The 24,268-nt window shown below is 53.6% G+C and overlaps 3 protein-coding genes across 8 annotated transcripts; 1 reads left to right on the forward strand and 2 right to left on the reverse strand.

Moving 5' to 3' along the window:
- Positions 1–205: 205 nt before the first annotated feature.
- Positions 206–9,994, reverse strand: CRTC2 (CREB regulated transcription coactivator 2). 4 transcript variants are annotated; one of them, XM_060090577.1, is made up of 14 exons: positions 9,591–9,992; positions 6,752–6,853; positions 6,558–6,676; positions 5,911–5,970; positions 5,218–5,286; positions 4,945–5,048; positions 4,815–4,868; positions 4,579–4,643; positions 4,428–4,477; positions 4,054–4,298; positions 3,285–3,691; positions 1,696–1,965; positions 990–1,176; positions 206–858 (listed from the first exon to the last, which is right to left on the reverse strand). In XM_060090577.1, exons 1-14 carry the CDS (start codon positions 9,741–9,743, stop codon positions 638–640), a joined length of 2,106 nt encoding a protein of 701 aa, XP_059946560.1. In that variant the 5' UTR covers positions 9,744–9,992; the 3' UTR covers positions 206–637. The 4 variants fall into 4 exon arrangements, with proteins under 4 accessions (XP_059946560.1, XP_059946561.1, XP_059946563.1 ...); XM_060090578.1 differs by having other exon boundaries at positions 4,815–4,844; positions 9,591–9,990; XM_060090580.1 differs by lacking the exon at positions 5,218–5,286 and having other exon boundaries at positions 9,591–9,994.
- Positions 9,995–10,347: 353 nt separating this feature from the next.
- SLC39A1 (solute carrier family 39 member 1) lies at positions 10,348–14,459 on the reverse strand. The gene is made up of 4 exons (XM_060090581.1): positions 14,386–14,459; positions 13,441–13,659; positions 13,151–13,281; positions 10,348–11,999 (listed from the first exon to the last, which is right to left on the reverse strand). Exons 2-4 carry the CDS (start codon positions 13,625–13,627, stop codon positions 11,343–11,345), a joined length of 975 nt encoding a protein of 324 aa, XP_059946564.1. The 5' UTR covers positions 13,628–13,659; positions 14,386–14,459; the 3' UTR covers positions 10,348–11,342.
- A 4,352-nt stretch (positions 14,460–18,811) lies between these two features.
- On the forward strand, positions 18,812–24,199 carry CREB3L4 (cAMP responsive element binding protein 3 like 4). 3 transcript variants are annotated; one of them, XM_060090585.1, is made up of 10 exons: positions 18,812–19,037; positions 19,457–19,568; positions 19,879–20,125; positions 20,270–20,391; positions 22,595–22,687; positions 22,821–22,927; positions 23,042–23,110; positions 23,219–23,303; positions 23,497–23,593; positions 23,721–24,194. In XM_060090585.1, the coding sequence occupies exons 2-10, from the start codon at positions 19,461–19,463 to the stop codon at positions 23,912–23,914; spliced, it is 1,122 nt and encodes a 373-aa protein (XP_059946568.1). In that variant the 5' UTR covers positions 18,812–19,037; positions 19,457–19,460; the 3' UTR covers positions 23,915–24,194. The 3 variants fall into 3 exon arrangements, with proteins under 3 accessions (XP_059946568.1, XP_059946567.1, XP_059946565.1); XM_060090584.1 differs by having other exon boundaries at positions 19,457–19,634; positions 23,721–24,191; XM_060090582.1 differs by having other exon boundaries at positions 19,457–19,634; positions 19,879–20,391; positions 23,721–24,199.
- The last annotated feature ends 69 nt before the right edge of the window (positions 24,200–24,268 follow it).

Here is a 24,268-nt window from a genome sequence, read left to right on the forward strand (position 1 = left end):
AGGGCGCATGTGCTGCCCCGGGGGCCTATGCCCAGCCTGTACCCCTAGGTCCAATGCTGAGTACAAGTTCTGAGCTTCGGGGGCCCCTCCACAAAACCACATGGTGTTGAAAAAACGCAAAAAGCATACAGATGAGAGGGCCTGTGCCCCAAGAACTCCCTCGATCCCGACCTGCATCCCAAACAGTAGCCAATGACACCAAGGGTTTGATATGATTTTTTTATTAACATAATATATTTAATAAAAAATAATATCCACTCTGGCTCTCTCCTCCATTGCAAGGGGAAGAGTGGTGAGGAGGGGCTGGCACTGCCCACCCCTAGGCATCCGGACAAGCCCTGCCTCCAGGGCTCCCCTCTACCCCCTGCTTTCCAACAGGCTCTGACCTCCAGACAGACGGTTCAAAGTTACAAGTGCTTTAGGCCCTCCCTTGAGCTCCCCCAAACCCCATCCCTTGTGCAGAATTCAGGGGCCACCTGGACAAACCCCTTGCCTTTTCTCATTCTTGGGATCCTCCGTTCATGTTAGAAAGAGGATCTGGGGGCAGAGAGTGAAGTCTCTACTGGCCAGGGGGAAGGGAGGAAAGGGACAGTGATGGGGGGACGGGGCCGAGAAGAGGGATGTCGATGAGGTGCCCTCACTGCAACCGGTCACTGCGGAACGAGTCCTCCACAGCAGGGTCAGGCAGCAGGGCACAGGGGTCGCTCAGCATGTTGAGCCCCTCCAGGCCCAGCGGCTCCATGCGCAGCTCCTCCTCCAGCCCCAGCCCCAGCTCCAGCCCAGCTGCTGACACCTCAAAACCAGGCACTCCAGCCAGGGCCGCTGAAATCTCCTTAGAGAAACCGGGGGAAGGGTCTCCTGTGTGGGCAGAAGAGATGAGTGAGGACCCCATGCCTTGCGAACTCTCCCAAGACCCCCTCAGTCTCCTGCTGTGCCACCAAATGTATCACGCCCTCCTTCCACCCCCCATCACCACCCACACCTCTTACCTGTGAGGATGATGTTAGGCCCTGAGCCATGGCGGGAACAGTGGGTTAAGTTCTGGTGGTTGAGGGCATGGGGGTCCTGGGGGCCACTCACTGGCCCCTCACCCCCTAAAAATCCAGGCCCTTCGGAAAAGCCAGGGGGATCCAGCGCCAGGCTGGTTGATGGGTTCTCCATGCTGAACTGCTCCAGCTATGGACACACAGACAGGCCTTGAGAAAGTGGGCTTCAGAACAGGGTGGTCCTGCCTGCCTTTGCCTAGCTCTGCTAACACATCCTCTTTGCCCAGTAATATTCATACACCTCCCCCTACCCCACCCCGCTTCCCACCTCCACCATGGGAACAAAAGCAGAGACAGCGGGAGATGGCCACAAGCACAGCGACAGAAGTGAGCACGGGGCCCAAAGTAGGTGTGGGCACCGTACCTACTGGGACAGAGCATGCGCGTGCCAGGAAGACAACGGGTCAAAGCGGTAGTCATCAAAGAGCAAGCTGCACGGAGGTAGCTGGGGGAGAGGGGCAGGAGTCGGGGTCAAATGCAGGAAGAGAGGAGCCCCAAGTTGGCGGTACTGTGTTACCTGGGGGCAGGTAAGAAGCCTCTCCCCCACCTAGATCTCCCAGTTCAAAATGCCCCCCTCGATACCACTCAGGCTCTTTTGGCCCACTCCCAGCCCCTCCCCTGCTTCTGAGCTAGGGACCCGGGTACTCACGTTCCCCAGGCGGAAGTCACTCATCGGCCGGTGGTAAGACTGTTGCCCATGCCCACTGGGGCTGGGGGGGTACAGTGTCCCATAGTGCAGCTGCCTGCCTGGGGGCTGCCCACCAGAGGGCTGCACTGAGCAGGCCTGAGAGGGCAGCCCTGGCTGCTGCAGAGGCTTTGGGGTGGGTGGCTGGGTGGGCAGAACCAAACTTGGGGGACTGTACGGGTATGGAGGCAGCCGCTGGTCACTGGGCAGCTTACTGGTGTCCAGGGCGACGCCCTGAAGAAAAGCGAGGAGAAAGGGGGAAGCTTACCCCTCAACGTGCCCCCTGAGAGGAGCTCTTTGTCAGGGCTTCCCACCCTTTTAAGCTGCGACCATTGTCAACACAAACCCAAAAGCGTTCCATTGGGCATCGCTGGGGTGCAACTACTCTCAAAAATGCGTCTCAGGATGAAAGTGACTGAGAGAGGTTAACACAAGGATAATTTTGAATCCACTCCAGGAGTCAACTATTCCTAAACCTTGGTACTTTAACTACTGTTAGTAATCAACTACTTGTGACACACCTCACAAGGGACTGATCACACAACAGTGACCTTGAGAATGGCTGTTCTAAAGCCTTGAAGAGGCCAGAGGGACTGTGAGAGGAAGGAGGGAGGAAGGAGGGAAGCTAGGCTTTTACTCCAAGTTCCCAGAGAGCAGAGCCCTTGCTGGCCTGACCTCAGTCTTTCCTACAGAAAAGGGGACCTGCATAAAGATGGAACATAGAACACACATTCCAGGGAAGAAGAACAGAGAAAGAAAGGGAAAGTAGGGCAGAGGAGAGGGAAGAAGAGCATTAGGGTGAAAGAAGGGGAGCAGAGATAACAGAAAAGGGGAGAAGTATGGGGAGGGAGAGAAGAGCTAAGAATGTTAACACTGAGGAAAAAACCCTAAACCAAGAATTTTTAGTAATGGTCCCAACTCTTCCCTAACATGCTGTGTAAACTTGGACAAGTCACTTTCCTTCTGGGCCCCAGCCACCTCATCTGTGAGATGAAGGGACTGGGCTCCATCCCCTGACAGTCTCTGACTCTATGAAATCTATGGAAGAAGGAGAGGAGATGGGAGAGCGGATGGGACAGGATGGAGGCAGGAGAAAAAAGACAGACAAGGAAAGAAGGATAGGAACAAAAAAGAGAGAAAAGGGAAAGGACAAGCTATCATTTGTCGAGCGTGCACCTGGGCTAGGCATGGTGCTGTGTACTTTCCGTATGTGATTTCCTTTGATTCTTACATTGCTGTCCTGGTTTTATAGATGAGGATGCTGAGGCTCAAAGAAGTTAAATAACTGTCCAAGGAGACTGCCAGTAAGAGGTGGGGCCAGGATTTGAAATCAGAAAGCTTAACCCCAGAGTTTGCATTCTTAAGCCAAGAGGAAACAAGGTGGATAAGAGTGGGGCAGGCAGAGGACAGAGGAATGCAAGGCGATGGATGACACCAGGAGTACAGGAGTTAAGAAGAAGAGGTATTTGAGGAAAGCAGGGTGGGAGGGAGAGAACTTGGCAGGAGAAGGAAGGGAAGGGAGACAGACATGTAGGGAAGGGAGCCACGCATACCTGAGTGATGGAAGACAAGGTGGGTGACATTGTTGGCGAAAACTGTTTGGGCAGTTGCTGTTGGGACCTTCTGGCGTCGGCTGGGCCCGCGGGCAAACTCAGGGGACTGAGGGGCACACGGCGGTGGCGGGGGGAGGCCCCAGGGGTAGAAGCTGGGTAAGGGGGGGCACCCAGCACCGGAGATGAAGCAGAAGAGGAGGAAGAGGAGGAGGAGAGGGCCGGGGCGCTGAGTGAGGGGTGACCCAGGGAGGTGGTGGGCAGTGCATGGCGGGCCAAGGAGGAGGCAGGCAGTGAGGGGTGACTGTGGGAGCCCTGGAGCTGGGGCTGAGGACTGCTCAGGGAAGCCTGGAGGTTGGGATTGCTTAGGGAAGACTGCAAGGATGGGTGGCTGAGAGGTGAATGAAGTCCTGTAGGCACAGACAAAAAACCAGAGATGCCAACATTACTGATGGGAACTGGGCCCCTTTCTGCCCAGAATGGGTAGCAGTGGCCAGACTATGGAAGCGGCAACACAATGTCCTCCCTACTCTGTCCCTGGCAGTCAGGATGGCATTGCCCGCTTGGGGGTTGCTCTCCATCTTCTTTCTAGGAAAAGCCACACCTACCAGTTCTCAGTGGCAGAAAACTGCTGGGAGGGAATCCTGGGGTACACAGGTGAAGGGCTGGTGTGGGCAGTCACAGGAGAATCCCAAGGTGCTCGAGCCTCCCACCCCTTCGTCCCTCCAGCTAGACAGCACCCCAGGGACACACAGCCAAGACAGCCACTCACCTGGTGCATCATAGCCTGGGCCCAGGCCCAGGCCCCTGCTGATGCCCAGGTGGGTCATGGTGTGGGTCAAATTGGAGGTACTGTTGCCCCCACTCAGGCTAGGGTAGACTGTCTCCTCTGGGTCCAGGGGGGTGGGCAGCGGTGGGGGAAAGTGCAGGTTGGTGAGGTCAGGTAGGGAGCCTCCCGTGTTCATGGCAGGTGGGAGGACAGGCACAGTGGCAGGCTGGTCAGGAGATGGAAAGATGCTGGGGAAGGAGAGGAAAAGATGTAAATGGGGGTGGGGGCAGTGGTCAGGGAAGAGCAGAGATCAGCATTCCACATTTCCCTTTGCTTCCCTCCTCCACCCGCTCAGCTGACCTCAGAGAGATACATACTTAATTCCAGGGACTTCACAGGACCGAGGTCGGGAGGAGGATGAGGACAGCTGAGGAAAGAAGGAAGAAGGTGGCAAATGAGGACAGAGCTCAGTGGAGGACCCTGAAGACCCGCCCCCTGGAAAGAAGAGGGACAGCGGGCCACGCCTACCTTCTTAGCATCCCATGGTTTCAGCAAATGCTTGTCATCTGGCAAGTTCTCCTCAATAGCAGGGACTTGAAAGAGAAAGACTGGTGATGAGAGGGCTGAAGGAGAAGGCAGGACAGGAAGCAGACGCAAGCGGAAGGGCTCCCACTCCCTGGCCCTGAACAAAGCTCCCAACATCAGCCCAGAGATTCTCTGGCATTCAGTACCCGCACATATCAAATGCGGTGAGGAACACATACCTTTGGAGTCCATTTCGCCATCCAGAAAACCTGCAAAGGATACGCTAGAGCTGGCTGCAGAGCCCACTTGCCTACCTGCTTCAAACAAAAGCTCCACGGCTACTCCCTCCCCTGGGACATGGCCACTTACCTCCACGGCGGCTGGGCAGGACGCTGGGGGGTGCAGGGCCTGGATAAGTGTCCTGAGGGCTGGGGTTCATCACACTTGTGTGAAGGGCAGAGTCAGAGCTTGTCCTGGGGGGGGAAAAGAGATGAGCTGGTACCTGTAACAGTCTTCCTGGTCCTCATGCCCTGCTCAGTAGGGGAAACACTCGCTGGGCTGGGACAGGGTGGGGGGAGAGAGCAGGGCCCCAGAAACTACAGATAAGAAGAGATGTGGCCTAAAGAAGGCAAGGGCCATCACCTGTTAAGTGCAGATGGTAGTCGAAACAACTGCCCCTTCTCTGCAGGGAAATTGCCCCAGGGCATTGTCCTGGGATGGAAAAACAAAGTGATGAGGAGGAAGGCTAGCAATGGACCAGAGGGCAGGCATGGGGGTTGGAAAGTGTGGGGCAGCCAAGAGGGCTGGGCACCCAGGATCATCATGCCTCTTTCTTTCTGGTTCTGCTGATATCTGTGATCCATGAACCCTCTCCCCAAACAACCTAGGAGATCTGGAAATAACTCCTCTCTGCCAGGACAAGCCGAATAGGAATCTTGGAGCCCAGCAACTGTGCTGGGTATGAGTCTTAGGGATGAGATGGACAGGGGAAGGGTTCAGAAACCTGAATGCCAGAACACTGCACCTGGCACCCACTCTTGACAGGAGGCAGCCATTTTCACCTGCCACCCTACCATTCTCCCCTCCCCCCACACACACACCCCAGCTGCCATTAGTCCTGCTCTGGCTGGACTGGGAGGCTTGGCCACACGTGTCAACATGGCCAAGACTGGACTCTGACCCACCTACTCCACCTACCCCCACCCCTCCCAGCCCTGCCATTACGGGAGGAGGCACTGCTGAAAGCCTGGCCCAGCAGGCCCAAACCCAACCCCAGCTCCCGCCAGAGACAAGTCAGAGAGTGGGCAGGAGATCCTGCCCGCCCTGGACACTGACCTCCGCCAGCTGGACTCCGGGGGAGGAGATAAGTAGGCAGGACTATAGGGAGAGCTGTCAATGTGAAGAACACCAGTTAAGGGAAAAAGTGAGGAGGGGGTGGACGGGAGAGAGACCAGATGAGAGAAAAATAACAGAAGGCAGCAGATGAGCTGTTTCAAGAAACAAACACCTTTCTCCTCCTCTACAAGGGGCAACAATAGGGGCAAAGGATGGAAGAGAAAAAGGGAATCAGGCCTAGAGAAGCTGGAAAATATAGGTGAATATCTAGGCAGGGCTTGGGGGAGACAGGTCTGTGGAGGTCTCTGAGACTGAAAGCTAAGAACAGAAATGTGAGCAGGAGGGAAGCAAAATCCCTGTAGCATGAGACATACCAGGGAGCCCTGCCTCTAGCAGCCAAGAGCAAGGTGAAGTGAGGATGGTCAGTGCCAGCCAGAGATGGAGGGCACAGTCTCAGGAGGGGCAGCTCCCTGTCACAGGAGCCAGTGCTGAAACACGCACCAAATGTCACTTGTCAGGGAACCTGGGTAAAGGAGAGCTCCCGCAGGATGGCACTGGACAACACTTCAGGTCCCTTTTCCTACCATGAGTTCCTGAGGAACCCCACCCCACTGCCCTCCAGACTCCGCAGCCCCTCAGTGAAGGATATGTGGCGGGGGTAGCGACGAAGTGGGGACACCATCCTTCGGGGATCTCGCTGCACCCGTTCCACCAGCCCGTGGTGCCGAGTGCTCCGGGATGAATCCAAAGGGGAGTGGAGGGGGCTCTGCCAAAAGAGACAGGCAAGTCAACAGAGGGAGCTGCGTGAGAGCCTGCGCTCCCCCAGCTGGTGTCCACTCACCTGGAACTCAGCCAGGCCACAGCCAATCTGGTTCACGTTGGGCAGAGAGCCACCATAATGGGAGCTCCTTGTGTATGCCAGTCGCAGTTTTTGGGCCTGTAACTGAGACATGTAGGACAAATGGGAATGTCAGCGAGGGTCCTGAGCACTGTTCCTGTGGCCCTCCTTGCCATCCCTGTCTCCAGGACACGCTACTATTGCTGCTGCTTTTAAGAGACCTGCCAGAAGAAAAGCCAGTACTGGGGAGAAGGTCCACTGAGACCTGGTGCAAACAATCTGCCCTAGCTCTTCCTCAGGCTGCCCCCATCCATGCTATCACGAATGCCTGGCGTCACCCTGCCAGGTGGAGCCTGATACTCTGCTCAGGGCCTGTCCTAGTCGGCATCAGTCTAAACAGAGTCCCTGAGGGGTTGCCAGGAGCCCCTAGGCTAGTCACATGGGTTAACTCCTGGGGAAGGGTGCCTATTAGGCACCTCTGCTTTCCCTTCCAGATGCATCCAGGACGAACTGGAAGACAAGGGAAGGGCCACAGGTGGATGCCATAGAGTTATAGCTGCCAGCCTCTTTCCTCCCCACTCTGGAGGGCGGGCACAAGCTTCTGGGCTCTGCCATTTGCCCAGCCTCCGGAAGGCTACACAGAGCCTGTACCTCCCAAACTAGAACAACGAAGGAACGATGGCTCTTCTAACTGGAAAAACAGTGCCAAAACAAAGCAGCATTCTTCTACCTAGTCTTAAAGCCCCTGAATTGGTAGGGGAGCCTGGAGAACGGGGGTGAGAAAAGCAGTAGCCCACTCCAGCCTGGCCCAGAGCTGTCTCCTTGGCCTCATCCTCACTTTGGGGAGATACATCTGGCACTGGAGTGAGACACCACAACCCTCAGCCTGGCATGGTTTTAGTCTGGCTAAAGGTCTCAGGTCCCTCTGTGAGAGGTGAGCACCTACTTCTAAGACTCAGCTACTGCCACCCCAGTCAAATAAGGAGACCCAGGGCAGCTGATGAGTGGTTAAGATTCTAAGAGCTTCCAGGGGTCACACCGTTGTGCATAGGCCAACAACAGAATGGACTTTCTGTTCCGAGAGGTCAGTCCAGTGAGTTTAGCGGGCGCTAGGCTGACCTTTGGGCCACTTCAAGACTGCTACTAATATACATGATAACCCCAGCTTCCAGGAGTATGGGCCCCAAAGGCCTCATCTGCCTCAAATGAGACCTCCCAGCTGGCCAGGTAACAGGCTGAGCTCCAGGTCTCTAATCCCTAACTTTAGATTCTTGGGTCCCCAGGCCCTGGACATGTATGCCCACTAGATTTTTTTATGTGCAGAAGAAAAGTTACCCAACAGGGGCAAGGTGAGTGGAGGGGACCTTTTGACAGACCAAGGCACCACAAAGAAAGAAGGCTCAGTTTTGAGCTTTTGTTTGTACCTATAAGCCCTAAGATCCCACTATTCCTCTGCTGTCAGATGGAGGTCAGCCTCTTGCCCACCTTCCTGCCTCTGCCCCCACTCTGATCAAAAGCTCCTAAAGGGGGGACAGTCCACAGTTAGATCATGATTCTCACGGTGGTTAGAGGGGGTTATGCACACACACACACACACGATTTGCTTCCCCACCTAACTTTCTCTGTTCTGACTCCCAAAAACTAGGACACATGGTCTCTAGAGACTCAAAAGAGTAAAAAACACAAAAAAGACTAACAGAGTCAAGGGAGACACACACAAAAATACAACCGGAGTTACAGTCATAGGCAGGTTCAATCAAAGGCAGTCAGACGAGCAGAAAGAACTTGGAAATGTGGTATTTATGTTAGGCCATCCATCACCCCTTAAATTCCTTCTAGCTCCCTGCCATAAGGGATCACTGCAATATCCTCACCTGCTGTTTTGAGAATAATGTGTCCCTAAATTAGGACTGCATACCAGCTGGGCAAACTCCCACCCCTCTCTCTCTCTGACATCCAGCCCTGGGAAGCAAGAAACCAAGATCAGGGGGCTTCAGAAGCAACGCCGCCAGGATTCCTTCTTTCTGGAACTTCCCAGGAATGAATATTCCCTACACACAGAAGACCCTCCAAGGCACCCCATAACTTACCCACAAAACAGTCATCTCCCTAGAAAGTTCAGCTAACCATCAGGTTCCACATAACCTATAGCCAACTGGTTACCCCCTTTCGAGATCCAAAGCCCTATCTCTCCTCCAAGGCGGCCAAGGCAAAATACCACCAGTCTGTGAGCAATGGACCTCACCTTCATTCACGTCAGGAAACCACAAGTAATATTTGAAAAAGGAAGCAAAGGGACGGGACGCAGGAGGGGACTTCCTGCCCCACTATACCCAGCGCTGCCGTTCAAACCACTCAAGGGGCCCTTTCCCGGAGATACTAACTGCCGAGTGTAGCACAAGGCAGAGGGACCAGATGAGAGGAGATCACCAACTGAGAGGAGCCAGACTAGGGCAAGCAAGCCATCCCCCAACCCCATAACCCAACACAGAAGATGCTTCAGCAGAGTCCCTGAGAGAACTCAATCAGAGATGCACAAGGACCACCCACCTCCTACCTCCGCCGGGCTTCGGGGACCACCTCCTCTCTCTGTCCACTCCTGCCTCACTTTCTCAGTTCCCATTCGTTCCCAAACCCTCCAGCCTCTCTGGAGTTTCGACCTCCTCCCGCAAAACCCGTCTTCCTGCCCACCGGCCCTCCACCCGTGCCTCCCAGACGGCGGCGCCCGCTACCCCGGCCGCGTTCCGCCTCTTTCGCTGCGGCTCCCGCCCCCGCCCCGCCTCTCGGCTCCCCGCTCAAGAAGTGCTCTGCTCCGCTCCCGCTTGCCGGCGCGGCCCCTCACCCGGGTGGAGCCGATGTCCATCATCACCTCCTCGAAGGCCGCCGTCTCCTCGGCCTGACGCTGCTTCTGCAGCGCGATCTTCTCACTAAACTTGCGCGGATTGGAAGCTGAGGCCGTGGCCGAGCCGGGCCCGTTCGCCCCCGACGTCGCCATCTTCCTCCCCCGTCCCTCCCCGCCACCCTCCCAATACAAGCCACGGCCTCCGCCGCGGGCCCCGGCCCGGCTCTTCCAGCCGTAGCCGCCGCCGCCGCCGCCGCCTCAGCAAGCACCGCGAACCCGGCCCCAGCCTAGCCCTGACCTGCTGCGCGCGGGGACCGCCGGGAATTATAGTTTGTTTACGTGACTCCTTCGCAGCCCCAGTCACGCAATACGGGAGAGGAAACGGACACCATTTCCCAGCTGCCCTGTTGACTCCGGGAACTGGGGACTTTGCTCCTCCCCCTCGGCTGCTCCCTGCGCAGGGCAAACTGGGAAGAGTAGTTCTGCATTGGTCCCGTGCCTACAAACGCGAAGGGGCGAGGGATTAAAGAGAGGAAAGGAAAAGGGAGGAAAGGGAAGGGGTGGAGACAGGGAAGGAAGCAGGAAGAGACAAGAGGAAAAATTTGGTCATCTCCAGGGAAGGGAACTAGAGGGGCCTGAATGAAAACAGTGAGATCAGGGATATTCAAACAGCCCTAAACATCTGGGAGTCAGGCCCTCTCAGACTTGCCATGTGCCCACCCCTTTCCCAAGACAAATGAATCAGATACCGTACAGATGTGTAGAAACTTGTTTTATTTGGGTAACATGTCCCAAAACAGGTCAGTTAGTAAAATAGATTCTAGAGAATATGGCCCTATACACAGCCCTCCCACCCCAAAAAATAACCCTGGGGGCGAGCCTTCCCCTTCCCCCTTGGGATCCTCTGGTATAAAAAAAGTTTTGGCATCTCAGTGTTTGTCATCTAGGCACGGGGCACCATGTCCATTTTCAGTATTCCTAGGGTGCAGCAGTAGTGGGGGATGGTAGCTCTGCCAACCTGCCCCCCCACCCCACCTCAGCAAACATTTCTGTCCCACCCCACAATCTGGGACCAAAACAAAGAGCAAGCAGACCCCTTCCACTGAGGTGCTGGGCAGGGCTCAGTGCCATCACTTGTGCTTTGAGAAAGAGGGAGGGGATTTATTTGGCACTTTAAAAATACAGAAGTGACCAGGACTGGAGAAGCCAGAGAAGGTATCAAAACTGGCAGGAAGATGCCATTTGGCACTAGTCCCCTGGGAGAAGGGAAGAGGAAGATAGATATGAAAGTAGGAGCTAAGAAAAGTTGGAGGGGTCCACTCCAAGTGACAGAGGGCTGAAATGGGCCAGAACCAACAGGACTGCTGACTCTGGGCCTATGCCCTCTCTATACCTCTATCCCACAACAGCTGGGTACCCACCTCCGGCCTCCCAACTATCAGCTTGTCCCTATGTGTAATGTCTGATCCCTGATACCAGCACTCAGTGTCTTCCCCAATACTAATGTCCCTGGATCATGTCTCTAGTGACTTGACCATCTTTTGTCCCTTGGGCCTGGGGGCCAGGCTCTTGTCTGCCCACTTCCCTCTCATTGGCCAAATAGTGCCAAAGCCTCCATCCTTACATCCCAGAGAACTCTTTGGTCCTCAGTACCTCCCTTCCCCACTCCTTCCTATTCCCCACACACTGGGAGAGGGGGAGGAAGGTCAAGGGCATGTGATACCCAACCTCCCGTGCGTATCTTGGAGGCCACTAGACTTGGATAAAGAGCAGGCCAGTGAGCAGGGCAAAGCCTGCTAGGAGCAGAATGACCTTGAGGATTCTCTGCTCAGAAGTGGCCAGCTCCTGGGGCAGGATTTCCAGGAAGGTGATATAGAGAAAGGTGCCAGCCGCCATGCCCTCCAGCACAGACTGGGCCAGCTGGTGCAGTGGCCCTGCTGACTCTGCCAGAGCTGCACCCAGTCCGATGCCCAGGGGTGTCATGCATGAGAAGAGGATCCCACAGCCAGCCACCACCTGTGCTCGCAGGCGGCTCTGCAGCAGCCGCAGGGATAAGCTGACTGCCAGGATACCCTTGTGGAGCAGCAAAGCCAGGCACAACTCCATGGCCCGAGCCCGGTCTCGCTGTAGCCCCACTGCCAGCCCCTCAAACACTGAATGCAGGGCCAGGGAGAAGACCAGTACACAGGCACGCAGGGCTGAGGGGGCTGCCGGGGCTCCACCTGCCTGTGGGACCTCTGGTCTGTCATGCCAGTGCTGCAGCCCACCATTCGCTGTTCCCAGCAAAGCCCTCATCTCCTCTCGAGGTGGTGGCCCCGACTGTTCCTTGTAAGCCATCGTGATCTGCTCCATCACCAGAACCAGGAAGAAGCCCATGGCCAGGATGAACTCTTGTAGGGGGAACTGCAGCTGTGGGCAAAGGGGACAGCGTGGACTTCAGGAGACAGGCCAAGAATGGGGAGGAAGAGTCAGATGCAGAGTTTAATGGAGTCCCAGTTACACAGACCTGGGGTCCCACACACAGAGCCACTCTCAGTTACACAAAAATATAGTCACTTGGTGCCACAGACACAAAATGACACAGAACCGTACAGATTATGGTGTCACTCCCAGTGTTACATGTAGATCATGGTTTCTCAACTTTAGTACTATTAACATTTTGGATTGGATAATTCTTTGATGTAGAGGGCTGTCCTGTGCACTGTAGGATGTTTAGCAGCATCCCTAGCCTATACCCATTAGATGCCAGTAGCAAGCCCTCCCTCCCTGAGTTGAGACAACCAAAAATGTCTCCAGACATTACCGAATGTTTTCTGGGGAGGTGGGGGGTGAGGGTGGGAGGACGACAGGGGTGGGCAAAACCACCCTCAGCTGAAAGTCACTGAGGTAGATGGACACAAAGTGTCACATGTAGGCCACACATTGGCCCACTTTCCCAAATGCTCACACACAGAGCCACATACTGTCACAGGGACAATCAGGCTTACACACAGTCACACAGAGACACAAGTCACTCAGTCACAGACAAACAGTTACATTCAGTGTTACTTCCTCAGTTCCTCCAACTGTCTCAGTTTTTCCAATAAGACTGTCCTATGCCTTGGACTTGATCTTCCCCACATCCTACTTCCTTGGGTTACGTAGCCTTTTGGTCAGCAACACCGGGTCCCTGGAAATTGCCTCCTACCTGTCCCAGGCCTGTAGGGACCTCTATCCCAGCCCTTCAGGAAAGGGTGAAGGGTGAAGATGATTCTTGGAGGGCTATTAACTTCCTGGAGGCTGAAACTAGAGAAGCCTACAGATAGGTCACACACCTGGTAATAGGATTCCTCACACTGTCACAAAGAGTACGTAGGTGTCACATAGGGACTGAGGGGGTGAGAACTTACAGAAAGAGTTATGCTCTATGACTAAAAATCACAGCTCATGGGGTCACATGCCAAGAGCCTTCCATACAGTCGTGGAGTGACACACGGACAGATCCATACAAACCACCGCTCCTAGAGGTATGTGATTGAACACCACATACACAGGGTCACATGCAGATGACCGGGGCTCACCGTCACATGCAGGGCTGCCAGGGCCTCATCTATGGCAGCCAGGTAGTCAGGCAGCAGGTCCAGGAGACATGTGGCCAGAAAGACACCACCCGCAAAGCAGCTTACCAGGCTCAGGGCTTTTTGGCGGGAGGCTGGGCAGGAGTGGAGCATAGAAGGGAATGAGCAAATGAGCCCCACTACTCAACCCAAGCAACAGTCACTCTTGCCGTCCTCTCTTAGGTCACCTTCCTTAGCCCCAGAGCCTTCCCTCCTCCAAGCATCCATGGCAGCAGGGAAAAGGAGAGGCTTACCTGAGGCTTCAGGGTTAGCGCCGGGCCAGCGCAGCACACAGATGGGCACTAGACTGCAGATGAGGGTGAGCACCAGCAACAGCACCAGGGCCCCCAACTTCACCTCCAGTCCCATGGGCACTGGGGGCTCCGAGGCTGCTGCCTCGGGGCGCCACACCAGGAGCTCTGGATCTCCCCAGGGCCCCATGGTGGCTGTGGTAGCTCCAATGACTCTCAGACCTAGGAGGACAGGGTGAGTGGGGGAGTGGTCACTAGGGAAATACGGGGCCAAGGAAAGGGGAAGGCTGGTCAGCAGAATGCAGCTCCCTCACCCCAGCCACTCTGTGACCTTCCCTATCCCAGTGTGACTCATCCACTCCTGAACTGGGAATATCCCTCTTTCCCCTCAGACTTTATCCCATTCAAGTGACTTTTTCAAGTGACTTATTCAGGGACCTAGCAAGGGGGAAATTAAGGCATGAGGACTGTGTGGATATCTCATTACCCTTTCACACGGAGCTCCCAGAAAACTAGAGAGCTGGGGTCCTCTAAGCAAAGGAGAGGTCAAGCCTCCTTTCCAGGAAGGAATGGATGAAGCGAAGAGGGTTCAGGGAGAGATGTCATGGGTAGCTTCGTGGACCACCTGAACAGGGAGAGCTGGGGTGCTCTCCCGCTCCCATTTCCCCAGCGCCATCCCCCCGAGGGCAGAGAGCGACCGTTTCAGGCCACAGGCTGGGATGGCGGGGCAAACGACCAAAGAGAGGCCCTAGGCGCCTGGGGTCCCGGGACGGGCTGACCCAACAACTGAGGGCGGTGTCTGTTAGTCCGGGCTCCGGGAGGCGGGGTCTGAGGCCGCCAGCGTGCCGGGAAGCTGAAGAAGAACGTGAGAGCCCGGACTCCGGCTCGTAGGCCCCGAGAAGCCTGGGCGGCCGACCCGGATCCCGCTCTCTGGGATCCCGCACTCACCTCTCGAGGGTCTCACTACAAGGCATCCACTCTGTTCCGGCCTCCAGTCGGGAATTCCCGCCCCCTCACCATCGTTTACCCCTCCCCCCGCAGCCGCGGCGTACCGACCCCCCCAGTGGCCAATGACAGCGCCCAGAGGGCGGGTCCAGACTGGGAGTGACGTGAGCTAGGAGCAATCAGAGACCAGCAGCCAGAGCCCGGCTGAGGCGAAGACAAGCGGGGCGGGGCAAGGGAAGGGAATTCGGAGAGCACCTAGGGGCTGAGGGGCTGATGGGCTGACGGGCTGACGGGCTGAGGGGCTGACGGGCTGAGGGGCTGAGGGGCTGAGGGGCTGAGGGGCTGAGGGGCTGGGGCGCTGTGGTGGAGGTCTGACCGGCGAACGTGGCCGGTCAACGAAGGCTTCCGATCCTTTGAAGATTCTAAAAGAGGAAGCTAGAAACCCCGCGGTCAAGGCTGGTGCTCCATACCCAACCCCCGCATACCCAAGTCTTCCGCCTCCCACATCTCTGAGGATATCTGCCTGGTCTTGGGCCGAAGTCTTCTTTTCTCTCTTAGAAGATTCTAAGATCCCCTTCTGTGCACCTGGGCACCAAAGGGAAAGCATTCCCTTCTTAGGACTGACTTTCTTGCTTAACTCCTTCGCCAGCACCCACAAGGAAAAAAAAAGACAAGGAAGAATTGGAAAAGGGGAATAGCAAAGTGAGGGTATTTCTTGAAAATCAACCCTTCTTGAACTACCAATGGCCGGAGCTAACTTCCCTGCAGCCTTCTGCCTGCAAGTGGGTAAAAAATTGGTGGGACCCTTCTCAGAGGTTGCTGAAACCCCACTCAGTGAGGAGCTTCTCTCGGCACACTCCAGCTTATCACCCTTACCGTGCCTCGAGGCATCTGGCCAGGGTTCTCTCCAGTCTCATCTGGAACTCTCCAACTTCTCTCCCTCCAGCCCTGTTGGCCTCCTTTCTGTTTTCTGTTCCTTGAATGAACCAAGGTATTTTCGACTCTGGACCTTCACTGCTTCCTTAGCCTGGATTCTCTTGGCCCACATCACTGTGCTATCCGAATCCTCTTCTAGTCTCATGGGAGGGTAGGGTGCAACGGAGGAAAATAAAGGGGGGTCAGTCTATTTTTTTTTTGCAAATGTGAAAAGGCCTCACCTAAAGAAGGGACAAGGTGATGCCTCTGAGAAGGCTCTGGAAATGCAGGCCAGCAACTTCCTTAAGAAAAGGGAACATCAGGACTTCTTGGTGGAGGGGGTCTAGGAGAAAAGAATCATATAGGATTCTAAGATCAGGATGTAAGTGAAATGTGGTATTGGTGTCCTGTCACTTAATGAAAGTATCGTTGCTGTTCCAAGCTCTTCATTAAAAGATAAAAATTACTGGGACTTCCCTAGTGGACCAGTGGGTAAGACTCCACGTTCCCAATACAGAGGGCCCAGGTTTGATCCCTGGTCGGAGAACTAAGATCCCACATGCTGCGGGGCAACTAAGCCCACGTGCCACAACTACTGAGTCCGCACGCTCTGGAGCCCACGCGCTGCAACTAGAGAAGCCCATGCGCCACAACAAAAGATCCCGCCTGCCACAACTAAGACCCAACACAGCCAAATTAAAAAAAAAAAAAAAAAAAAAAAAAGTCCGGGGCTTCCCTGGTGGTGTAGTGGTTGAGAATCTGCCTGCCAATGCAGGGGGCATGGGTTCGAGCCCTGGTCTGGGAAGATCCCACGTGCCGCAGAGAAACTAGGCCCGTGAGCCACAACTACTGAGCCTGCGCGTCTGGAGCTTGTACTCCGCAACAAGAGAGGCTGCGACAGTGAGAGGCCCGCGCACCACGATGAAGAGTGGCCCCCGCTCGCTGCAAATAGAGAAAGCCCTCGCACAGAAACGAAGACCCAACACAGCCCAAAATTAATTAATTAATTAATTAATTATTTTTTAAAGTCCATATATCGCAACTAAGAAGCCCACATGCCACAACTATAAGCCCACATGACCCAGCAAAGATCCCATGTGCTGCAATTAAGACCCAGCTCAGCCAAACTAAATAAATATTTTAAAATAAAGAAGATAAAAATTACTATTAGGGAAAACTCCAGATTATTCAAGGGAATATTATGCATGCACTGGTTTGTCTGTCACAAATTATGCTTTCAAGATTACTGTTAATTAGTAAATTAACAAGGAATCATGGACTGGGAGTCAGGACGCTTGGGTTTTAGTCCCAGCTCTACCTTAATTTGATGTGTGATCTTAGGCAAGTCATTTTCCCTCTCAGGAGCTTGATAAATCAGGTGGAAGAGGGAAGTTAGACTAGCAGATGGTGCCAGAGTTTCCATCCAGTTCTAACAGAGGCTGAGTGTAGTCAGCCCTCCCTACTCACAGATGCGGAACTGCTACCGCGAATACAGAGGGCTGCCTGTACTACATCATTTTACTTAAGGGACTTGAACATTTGAGGACTTTGGTGTCCGAGGGGGATCTTGGAACCTATCCCCCACGGATAAGCAGGGATGACTGTATATCTTCCACTTAATCATCTCTACACATGCAGCCTGCAGGAACCCTTTGAAAATTTTCTTCCTCTAGGAAAGATCTCATCAAGGACAGCTCTGCTTTCCTTAGAGCTCTGCATGAATCTAGGAAGCCTGTTTTGTCTCCTCACTACTTGAGCAAGATGCGGGGATATGAGCAGGAAAGCCAGAGTGGGAAAATTTGAGAAAGCCCCAGCAAGGTAGCTTCGTATAGTGCAAAGAATATGGGCTCAGGCATCCAAATCTTGGTTCAGCTACTTACAAAGTGAATGAAAAATGTTGCCTGCCATATGAGTAAACAAAGGATGTTGCAGCCATCAAGCCACTACAGGCGCCTGGTAAGCCCAGAGAGAACTCAGGATGGATAGGAATGGGCTGCCCTGCTGCCAAGCCCTCAGCCACTGCAGCCACCCCCAAAGGTGTGCCCTGAGGGACTTGGGATGGGATAGAACAGGAAACTGGCCCTAGAGAGCTAAGGTGCAAATCAAAGGAATAATTTCAGTGAGCCCAGGCTCTTATATTTTCCCATACATAGAGTGCTAAATTCATTAACTTGAGATATCTGGTTTTCTTTAATTAATAATAATCCTTTGATGTTCCTAATACCTGGTCTTTGTTGCAAAAACTCCTGTATATCCTGGTTCCTCCCTTACCTCTTTGGAGCAGTCCCTCAGAGCTGTCTGAGAGGCTGCCTCCCAGGCTTGAAGTCCTCAGAAAGACTGCCAAATAAAACAAAATTCTCAACTTTTAGGTTGTGCAATGTTTTTCAGTCAACAAGAGTAATCTTGAGAAAGTTACTTAACTTCTTTCTGCCAGCTATGAGTTGTTATGAGAATTATATGCGTAACATGAAAATACCTTACCATATATCAGTTACTCAATAAATGTTAGATCCTGTTCTTGTCTTTACCCTCAGCCCATTTAAATTTTCACGGGAAGAATACCAGTTTGAACTCTGGATCCACAACCCAAATTTTTGTGCTTTATTCACTCAGGTATCCTTTATCTGAAGTACTGCTGGGGAGGCAGGCAGATGAAAATCATACCTATATCAGTATTATCCTATATCCATTATTTTATTTAAAGTGAATTCCTGGGTCATCAGTCTCTGGACCAAGGCAAAATGCCCCGAGTTTCGGTATTACTACATTCTAGTCACGTATCTGTCTTTTCATTGGTAAAGTTAGTAAAACATTACCTGCCCTGTCTACCTCAGCGCTGTTGTGTATTAAATGAGGAACAATGCTTATAAAAAACATTTTGTAAACTATACAAATGCAGGACACATATTGCATATTGTCGTTGGTAATCATACCCAAAAAATAAGTCATTCCCAAACCAAATCCGAATGATTTTTTAACCGCTTGCAGTTTTCTAGGCCCTTGTCCCTCCGTTAGTTAACAGACAGTCCTGTGAGTGTGCGTATATAAATGCTGTTCTTTATCAGTAGCATAATGCATGGATTACGGATTTGGACAACCTGCGATTGCGCGACTTTCCGCCCGCTGAGTCAAAGTGCTGTCACATAACTTGGGTCAACAGGTTATTTACTCCCTAACACTTCGGAGTCACGTGGCAAGTGAAACCAAACCAAGCCTCAGCCACATTCCGGAAGTTCCCCCGGCGCTCCCCCCACACATACCCCACCCCTTCCCTACAGTAAGTCTTCTGGCTCTTACCCTCCCTCAGAACCAAATCCCAGCCAGACAAATAAGTGCTCCGGCCGCATTGGCCCCACTCCTTCTCTGACAGACCATTCCGACTAGTTACGGCGGAGCCTGCCTCGAGGCGGTAACCCCATTGGCTCAAGGCACTACCCCTCAAAACCTCTGGATGTCTCTAGCGTCCAATCAGACTCAAGTGTGGGAAGAGCGCCACGCGGTGGGGGAGGGGATGCCTCTGTCAGTCTTCGGCAATCCTATGGACTCTTCTCTCCTTTGTTTTCAACCCCGCCGTGGTCTCCCGCCCGTAAAACTGACGTCCAGAGGACAGGCACTCAAGCGTCCTGTGCTCCAGTCACAGCCATCTCTATCCTTCCCTGAGGAGCCAGCAAACCCTCAGGAAGATTTGCTATCGCTAGGAGAAACTGAGGCAGAAAGGGCAGGCTGCTGTTTTAAGACCGGTTTGTGCACGCTCCTCTTCTTAACCCCCTGCTCCAGCTACTGCGCCCCTATCGTGGCTCCTGGCTAGGTGCAACCCACTTACGCAGTGTAAGGCTGGGGGCGGGGTTTGGCTAGGCAGGTCCAGGATGCGAGATCCTGGAGGAAAGAAAAGGTGTAGTGTTTGGGGCCATCAACGGGCTAGGCTGGCTTGGCAGGGCTGGGCTCTTCGGAACAGGTAATACCCAGGGGAGTGCCTGTTGGTCTGAACCAGAGAGATAAGGCCGAAGGCGAGAGCTCCGGGTGACAGGTGAGGGGGCTGCACAGGTGAGGAAGGGGGCTAATGGAAGAGGGAGAGGAGCCCAGAAACTGTGGGGGGTGGGGGAGGAGGAGAGCCATCATTCTCCTTCTTCAACTGCACCCCCCCCATGCCTCCCCGCAGAAGCATGGATTTCAGAACCCCTGACCTGCTGGAAATGTGGCTGGAGCCTCCAGAAGACGTCTTCTCAACAGGATCCTTCCTGGAGCTGGGACTCCATGGTCCACCTTCAGAGGTCCCAGTAACTAGGCTACAGGAACAGGGGCTGCAAGGCTGGGAGTCCAGTGGGGGCCATGGCTGTGTGAGTGTGATGAATGGGAGTGGTTGTGGGTTGAGACAACTCTGTGATAAGAAGTCCAAGAGGCTTCAGCTTCCACTTAGAGAGAGGTCTGAAGACAGAGCCCCTAAAATAGACATGAGCTGTAACTATCCTCATGTCCAAGGACAGAAGGGACTGAAACTGAAGCATGAAGGATCTAGTTTTGACGTTAGATAGGACTTCCAGAATTCTTCCTTATACACATATACACCCTCTTCTACTGTAGGGTCTTCAAGAGAGTGAGCCTGAAGATTTCCTGAAACTTTTCATTGATCCCAATGAAGTGTACTGCTCAGAAGCATCTCCTGGCAGTGACAGTGGAATCTCTGAGGATCCTCGCCATCCAGACAGTCCCCCTGCCCCCAAGCCACCCAGTTCCCCTGCCCTCTATGAGGTTGTCTATGAGGCAGGGACCCTGGAGAGGATGCAGGGGGAAGCTGGGCCAGCTGTAGGGCTCATCTCCATCCAAATAGGTCAGTGTTCTTTGTGGGAAGCGGACAATGGCCCTTCAGGTCCAGCCCTAACCCTGGGGTTAAGGAAGTTTCCCCAACCTGTGCCACTACCCAGGGCCTGCGGCCATCCATCTCCTTTCTCCCAGCCACCTGTGTTTCCCTCAGATCAGTGGAGCCCACCATTTATGGTGCCTGATGCCTGTGTGGTCAGTGAGCCGCCTCCCGATGCTCATGCCCACATCCTGCCCAGAGCAGGCACTGTAAACTCAGTGCCTCCTGCAGCCCTGGTGAGTCCTGGGGGTCAGCTGGGTTCAGTACTCCCTGATACACAGAACTGGGGAGCAGGGGATGAGGGAGGGGAAAACGGATACTGAACACTGTCTTTGCCCTAATTTTTGTGGCATCAGGCCTGAATGCCAGGGAGATGTGGGCAACTTTAAGAGCAGGAAAAGAGGGCTTCCCTGGTGGCACAGCGGTTGAGAGTCCGCCTGCCAATGCAGGCGACACGGGTTCGTGCCCCGGTCCGGGAAGATCCCACATGCCACGGAGCGGCTGGGCCGTGAGCCATGGCCACTGAGCCTGCGCGTCCGGAGCCTGTGCTCCGCAACGGGAGAGGCCACAACAGTGAGAGGCCCGCGTACCACAAAAAAAAAAAAGAGCAGGAAAAGACAAGAGAGACAATCCCTTGGGGGTAAGGGGGTGATGCCTCAATTAAGGAGAGGGTGGGCTGAGGGAATCCAGGGGTAGGGCTTAGGAGAAAGCCCGGAGCCATGAGCATTGTCTGCTCAGCTAGGGCCATCGTCTCAGCTTCGGGTCAGGATGTGGAAATGTGACAGGCCACCTGGGAATCCAACTGGTTACTGGGCACAGAATGTAGAAGCAACTGCAACTACGTTTTTTACTGGAACAATGGTTCACCAGGCACCCACTGCCCATGGTTATAGTGTAGGGGAGTAACACATCACATACCTTCCCAAGGCTAGCTGGGCTGGTTCCTGCAGCGGGGATGAGGAGGGGGGTCTTGCCCAGGTCACTGTTCCTCCCTTTATCCTGAAAAGAACTCCTTGTGTGCAAAAGGCAGGGAATAGGTTCTAGCCTCCCTGCAAATCTGTGGTTGAACCTGAGACCAGAAGCCAAGCCAAGCATCTTAGAATCTTGGGCTGAGGAATCTTAAAAAGTCTGAGGCATCTAAATTTGAGTGTGCATCAGAAACACTGGGGAGTTTGTACTGGACTACCAGGGAAGTCCCGGTTTGGGTTGTTTTGTTTTTGGTTTTGTCCCTGGTGGCGCAGTGGTTGAGAGTCCGCCTGCCGATGCAGGGGACACGGGTTCGTGCCCCGGTCCGGGAAGATGCCACATGCCCCGGAGCAGCTGGGCCCGTGAGCCATGGCCGCTGAGCCTGCGCGTCCAGAGCCTGTGCTCCGCAATGGGAGAGGCCACAACAGTGAGAGGCCCACACACGGCAAAAATAAATAAATAAAATAAAATAAAATAAAATAAAACCCTCGAGGGGAGTTCTCTGGCAGTCCAGTGGTTAGGACTCTGTGCTTCCACTGCAGGGGGCACGGGTTCCATCCCTGGTCAGGAACTAAGATCCCGCAAGCCGCACAGCGCGGCCAAAAATACATACATACATACATACATACATACATAAATAAATACCTCTAGACCTCATTTTTAGAGATTTTGATTGGGTGGATTGGGAGGGACACCCCCTAACGATTCACCAAATAGTCACAGAGGCAAGAAGGGAACATCAGAATAAGGCAGAGATAGAAGTGGATTAGCTAAAAGCCAAAGACCATCAACAGGCAAAAGCAAATTCCTCTTGAGTCACAAAGTGAAGCATAAATCTTTCAAAAAGAAATATTAGTTAGAAAAGCAAGTTACTCAGTTGATGGGCTCACATTAACCAGACACCTATCTATGTTCCCCACATACTTTGTTATGAGAAGCTGTTCAGTCTGGTTGTCTTTGGGGAATTCTTTGAGAGGGGACAGAACTTCAGTCTGAAAGGTAGGGCTCAGCCCCTAGGGGAGGATGGGCCATCGCCCCAGGGATCTCCTTGTGGTTGGCAGGTAATGGGAACACTCTGCTAAGCTGAAGTTAATGGCTGACAATGAATCATTTGCCTGCTGTAAGATCAAGCAAACCCTTAGTGAGTTACTCCACATCCTCTTCCAATACCCACAAGGTCTGTGGAAATGTGGACCAGAATAGGCCCTTCCTAACTTGCTGTGATTGCCAAGGTCTTAAGTCTGTGGGCAAAAATATGACAAAACCACCTTTCTCCCTTGTCAGCCTCAGGAAGTCCCTGTGGTTTAATCAACAGTCTGTCTGCATTAAGGTCCCTGCCCCTCATCTCATTTTACGGTTTGTTATTCCTCAGTGCAAATAGGAAACACTCTCCAGGAGGCATGCAAGGGGAACAGTATGAGTACTGAAAATGGGATGACCCTCTCTCCATTCTCTTCTCTCGTCCCCCACCAGCTGCCCTGTCAAACCTTGTTCCTGACAGAAGAGGAGAAGCGTCTGCTGGGACAGGAAGGGGTGTCCCTACCCTCTCACCTGCCCCTCACCAAGGTAACATGCTTCCCCAAAGGGTATCATAACCCAGCGGCCCTACCATGGCCTCTGAGGAGCCAGGATAGCAGGGGAAGAGTTGAGGAGTTGGGGGAGGTTAAGGGCCCAGGACTGACACACCCTGGGCCCCCAGGCAGAGGAGAGGGTCCTCAAGAAGGTCAGGAGGAAAATCCGTAACAAGCAGTCAGCTCAGGACAGTCGGCGGCGGAAGAAAGAGTACATCGATGGACTAGAGAGTAGGTATGTTTGGACTCATATTTCTGGATTCACGACTGGGCCCCCTTCCTCACCAAGGCAGGCAAGGTCAGGGACTCATGATTACAGAGCCTTATCCTACCTTTCCACCCTTCCTAGGGTGGCTGCCTGTTCTGCACAGAACCAGGAACTACAGAAAAAAGTCCAGGAGCTGGAGAGGCACAACATGTGAGTGAAAACAGTGTGTGTGTGTTGGGGTAAGGGTGCAGCACACAGGGATACCATTCTTGGGCCCTGGTTCCCAGGAGATCTAACTCTTCATTCCTCGTTTCCCAGCTCCCTGGTGACTCAGCTCCGCCAGCTGCAGATGCTTATTGTTCAAACCTCCAACAAAGCCGCCCAGACTAGCACTTGTGTTCTGGTACCATTAATCTACTTCCCATCTCCCCTGCCACCTCCTCCATCTTCTGCCAGGTTGCCATCCTGATGCCCCCACTCCGTAGCCAGACCTATCTTCCCATCCCTGATGACCCCAACTGCCCCCTAGTCACTCTGCCCTCTGCTCCCTTCCCTTATTGTCCCCACAGCCCAAATGTCCTCTTGCTTCTTCCCAGATCCTTCTTTTCTCCTTGGCTCTCATCATCCTGCCCAGTTTCAGCCCCTTTCAGGGCTTACCAGAAGCTGGGCCTGAGGATTACCAGCCTCATGGAGGTGAGAGGCAAGGGCAGGAAAGGACTGTTTTCCAGAGTAGTCAAGAAGTGGGAGGGAGGTCCTGTTCTCTCTAGGATCCCCAACCAAGGGAGCACTATTCTACTGCCCTTTTTCCTTCACCCCACAGTGATTTCCAGAAACATCCTGACTCACAAGGACATGACAGAAAATCTGGAGAATCCAGCGGTAGAGTCCAGATTGGAGGGGCCACCTGGGGCCAAGGGTGTAAATGGCTCAACAAGGACACTGCTTGAGAAGACAGGAGGGAGGGCAGGCCCCAGCAGGCACATCAGAACTGTATTGCATGCAGATGAGATGTGAGCTGTAACACTTCCTGGCCCACTTCCCAATCACAATAAGGAATCCAGGGCTCCACTGTGGTTCTGCTTCCTCCTGGGGTTCCCACTCAGGGCTCTTTGACCTCAGGGGTCTGAATCACATCAGGATGCCCTAGATGTCTGTACCCCATGGCTCAGTCTGCCTATGTCGGGGGGCACCTCAAATACTTTTGTCATGTATCTGTGATTTTATTTCTTCTTTGGGGATAGGGTTGAGGGGAAACTGACATTTTGGCTGAGAAATAAATTTTTTTTTTGCTAAAATTGTATCCTGACAGTTTTAAGTAATAGTAGAAGAGGGAGGAAGATAGGTACCTGGTAAACTGGGGCTTAAAGT

This window comes from Mesoplodon densirostris, chromosome 2 (assembly GCF_025265405.1).
Source record: "Mesoplodon densirostris isolate mMesDen1 chromosome 2, mMesDen1 primary haplotype, whole genome shotgun sequence".
In the NCBI taxonomy this organism is placed as follows: domain Eukaryota; kingdom Metazoa; phylum Chordata; class Mammalia; order Artiodactyla; family Ziphiidae; genus Mesoplodon; species Mesoplodon densirostris.

Coding starts and splice junctions, on each gene's coding strand:
- SLC39A1 (XM_060090581.1), bottom strand. CDS start 13,627: ATGGGGCCCTGGGGAGATCCAGAGCTCCTGGTGTGGCGCCCCGAGGCA. Junction 13,282..13,440: donor CGCTAACCCTGAAGCCTCAG/GTAAGCCTCTCC, acceptor ACTCCTGCCCAG/CCTCCCGCCAAAAAGCCCTG. Junction 12,000..13,150: donor TGGCAGCCCTGCATGTGACG/GTGAGCCCCGGT, acceptor CTTTGCCCACAG/CTGCAGTTCCCCCTACAAGA.
- CREB3L4 (XM_060090582.1), top strand. CDS start 19,461: ATGGATTTCAGAACCCCTGACCTGCTGGAAATGTGGCTGGAGCCTCCA. Junction 22,688..22,820: donor CTCACCTGCCCCTCACCAAG/GTAACATGCTTC, acceptor CTGGGCCCCCAG/GCAGAGGAGAGGGTCCTCAA. Junction 23,304..23,496: donor AGACTAGCACTTGTGTTCTG/GTACCATTAATC, acceptor GCTTCTTCCCAG/ATCCTTCTTTTCTCCTTGGC.
- CRTC2 (XM_060090577.1), bottom strand. CDS start 9,743: ATGGCGACGTCGGGGGCGAACGGGCCCGGCTCGGCCACGGCCTCAGCT. Junction 4,299..4,427: donor TGTGAAGTCCCTGGAATTAA/GTATGTATCTCT, acceptor CTCCTTCCCCAG/CATCTTTCCATCTCCTGACC. Junction 1,177..1,695: donor GTGACTTCCGCCTGGGGAAC/GTGAGTACCCGG, acceptor GTGTGTCCATAG/CTGGAGCAGTTCAGCATGGA.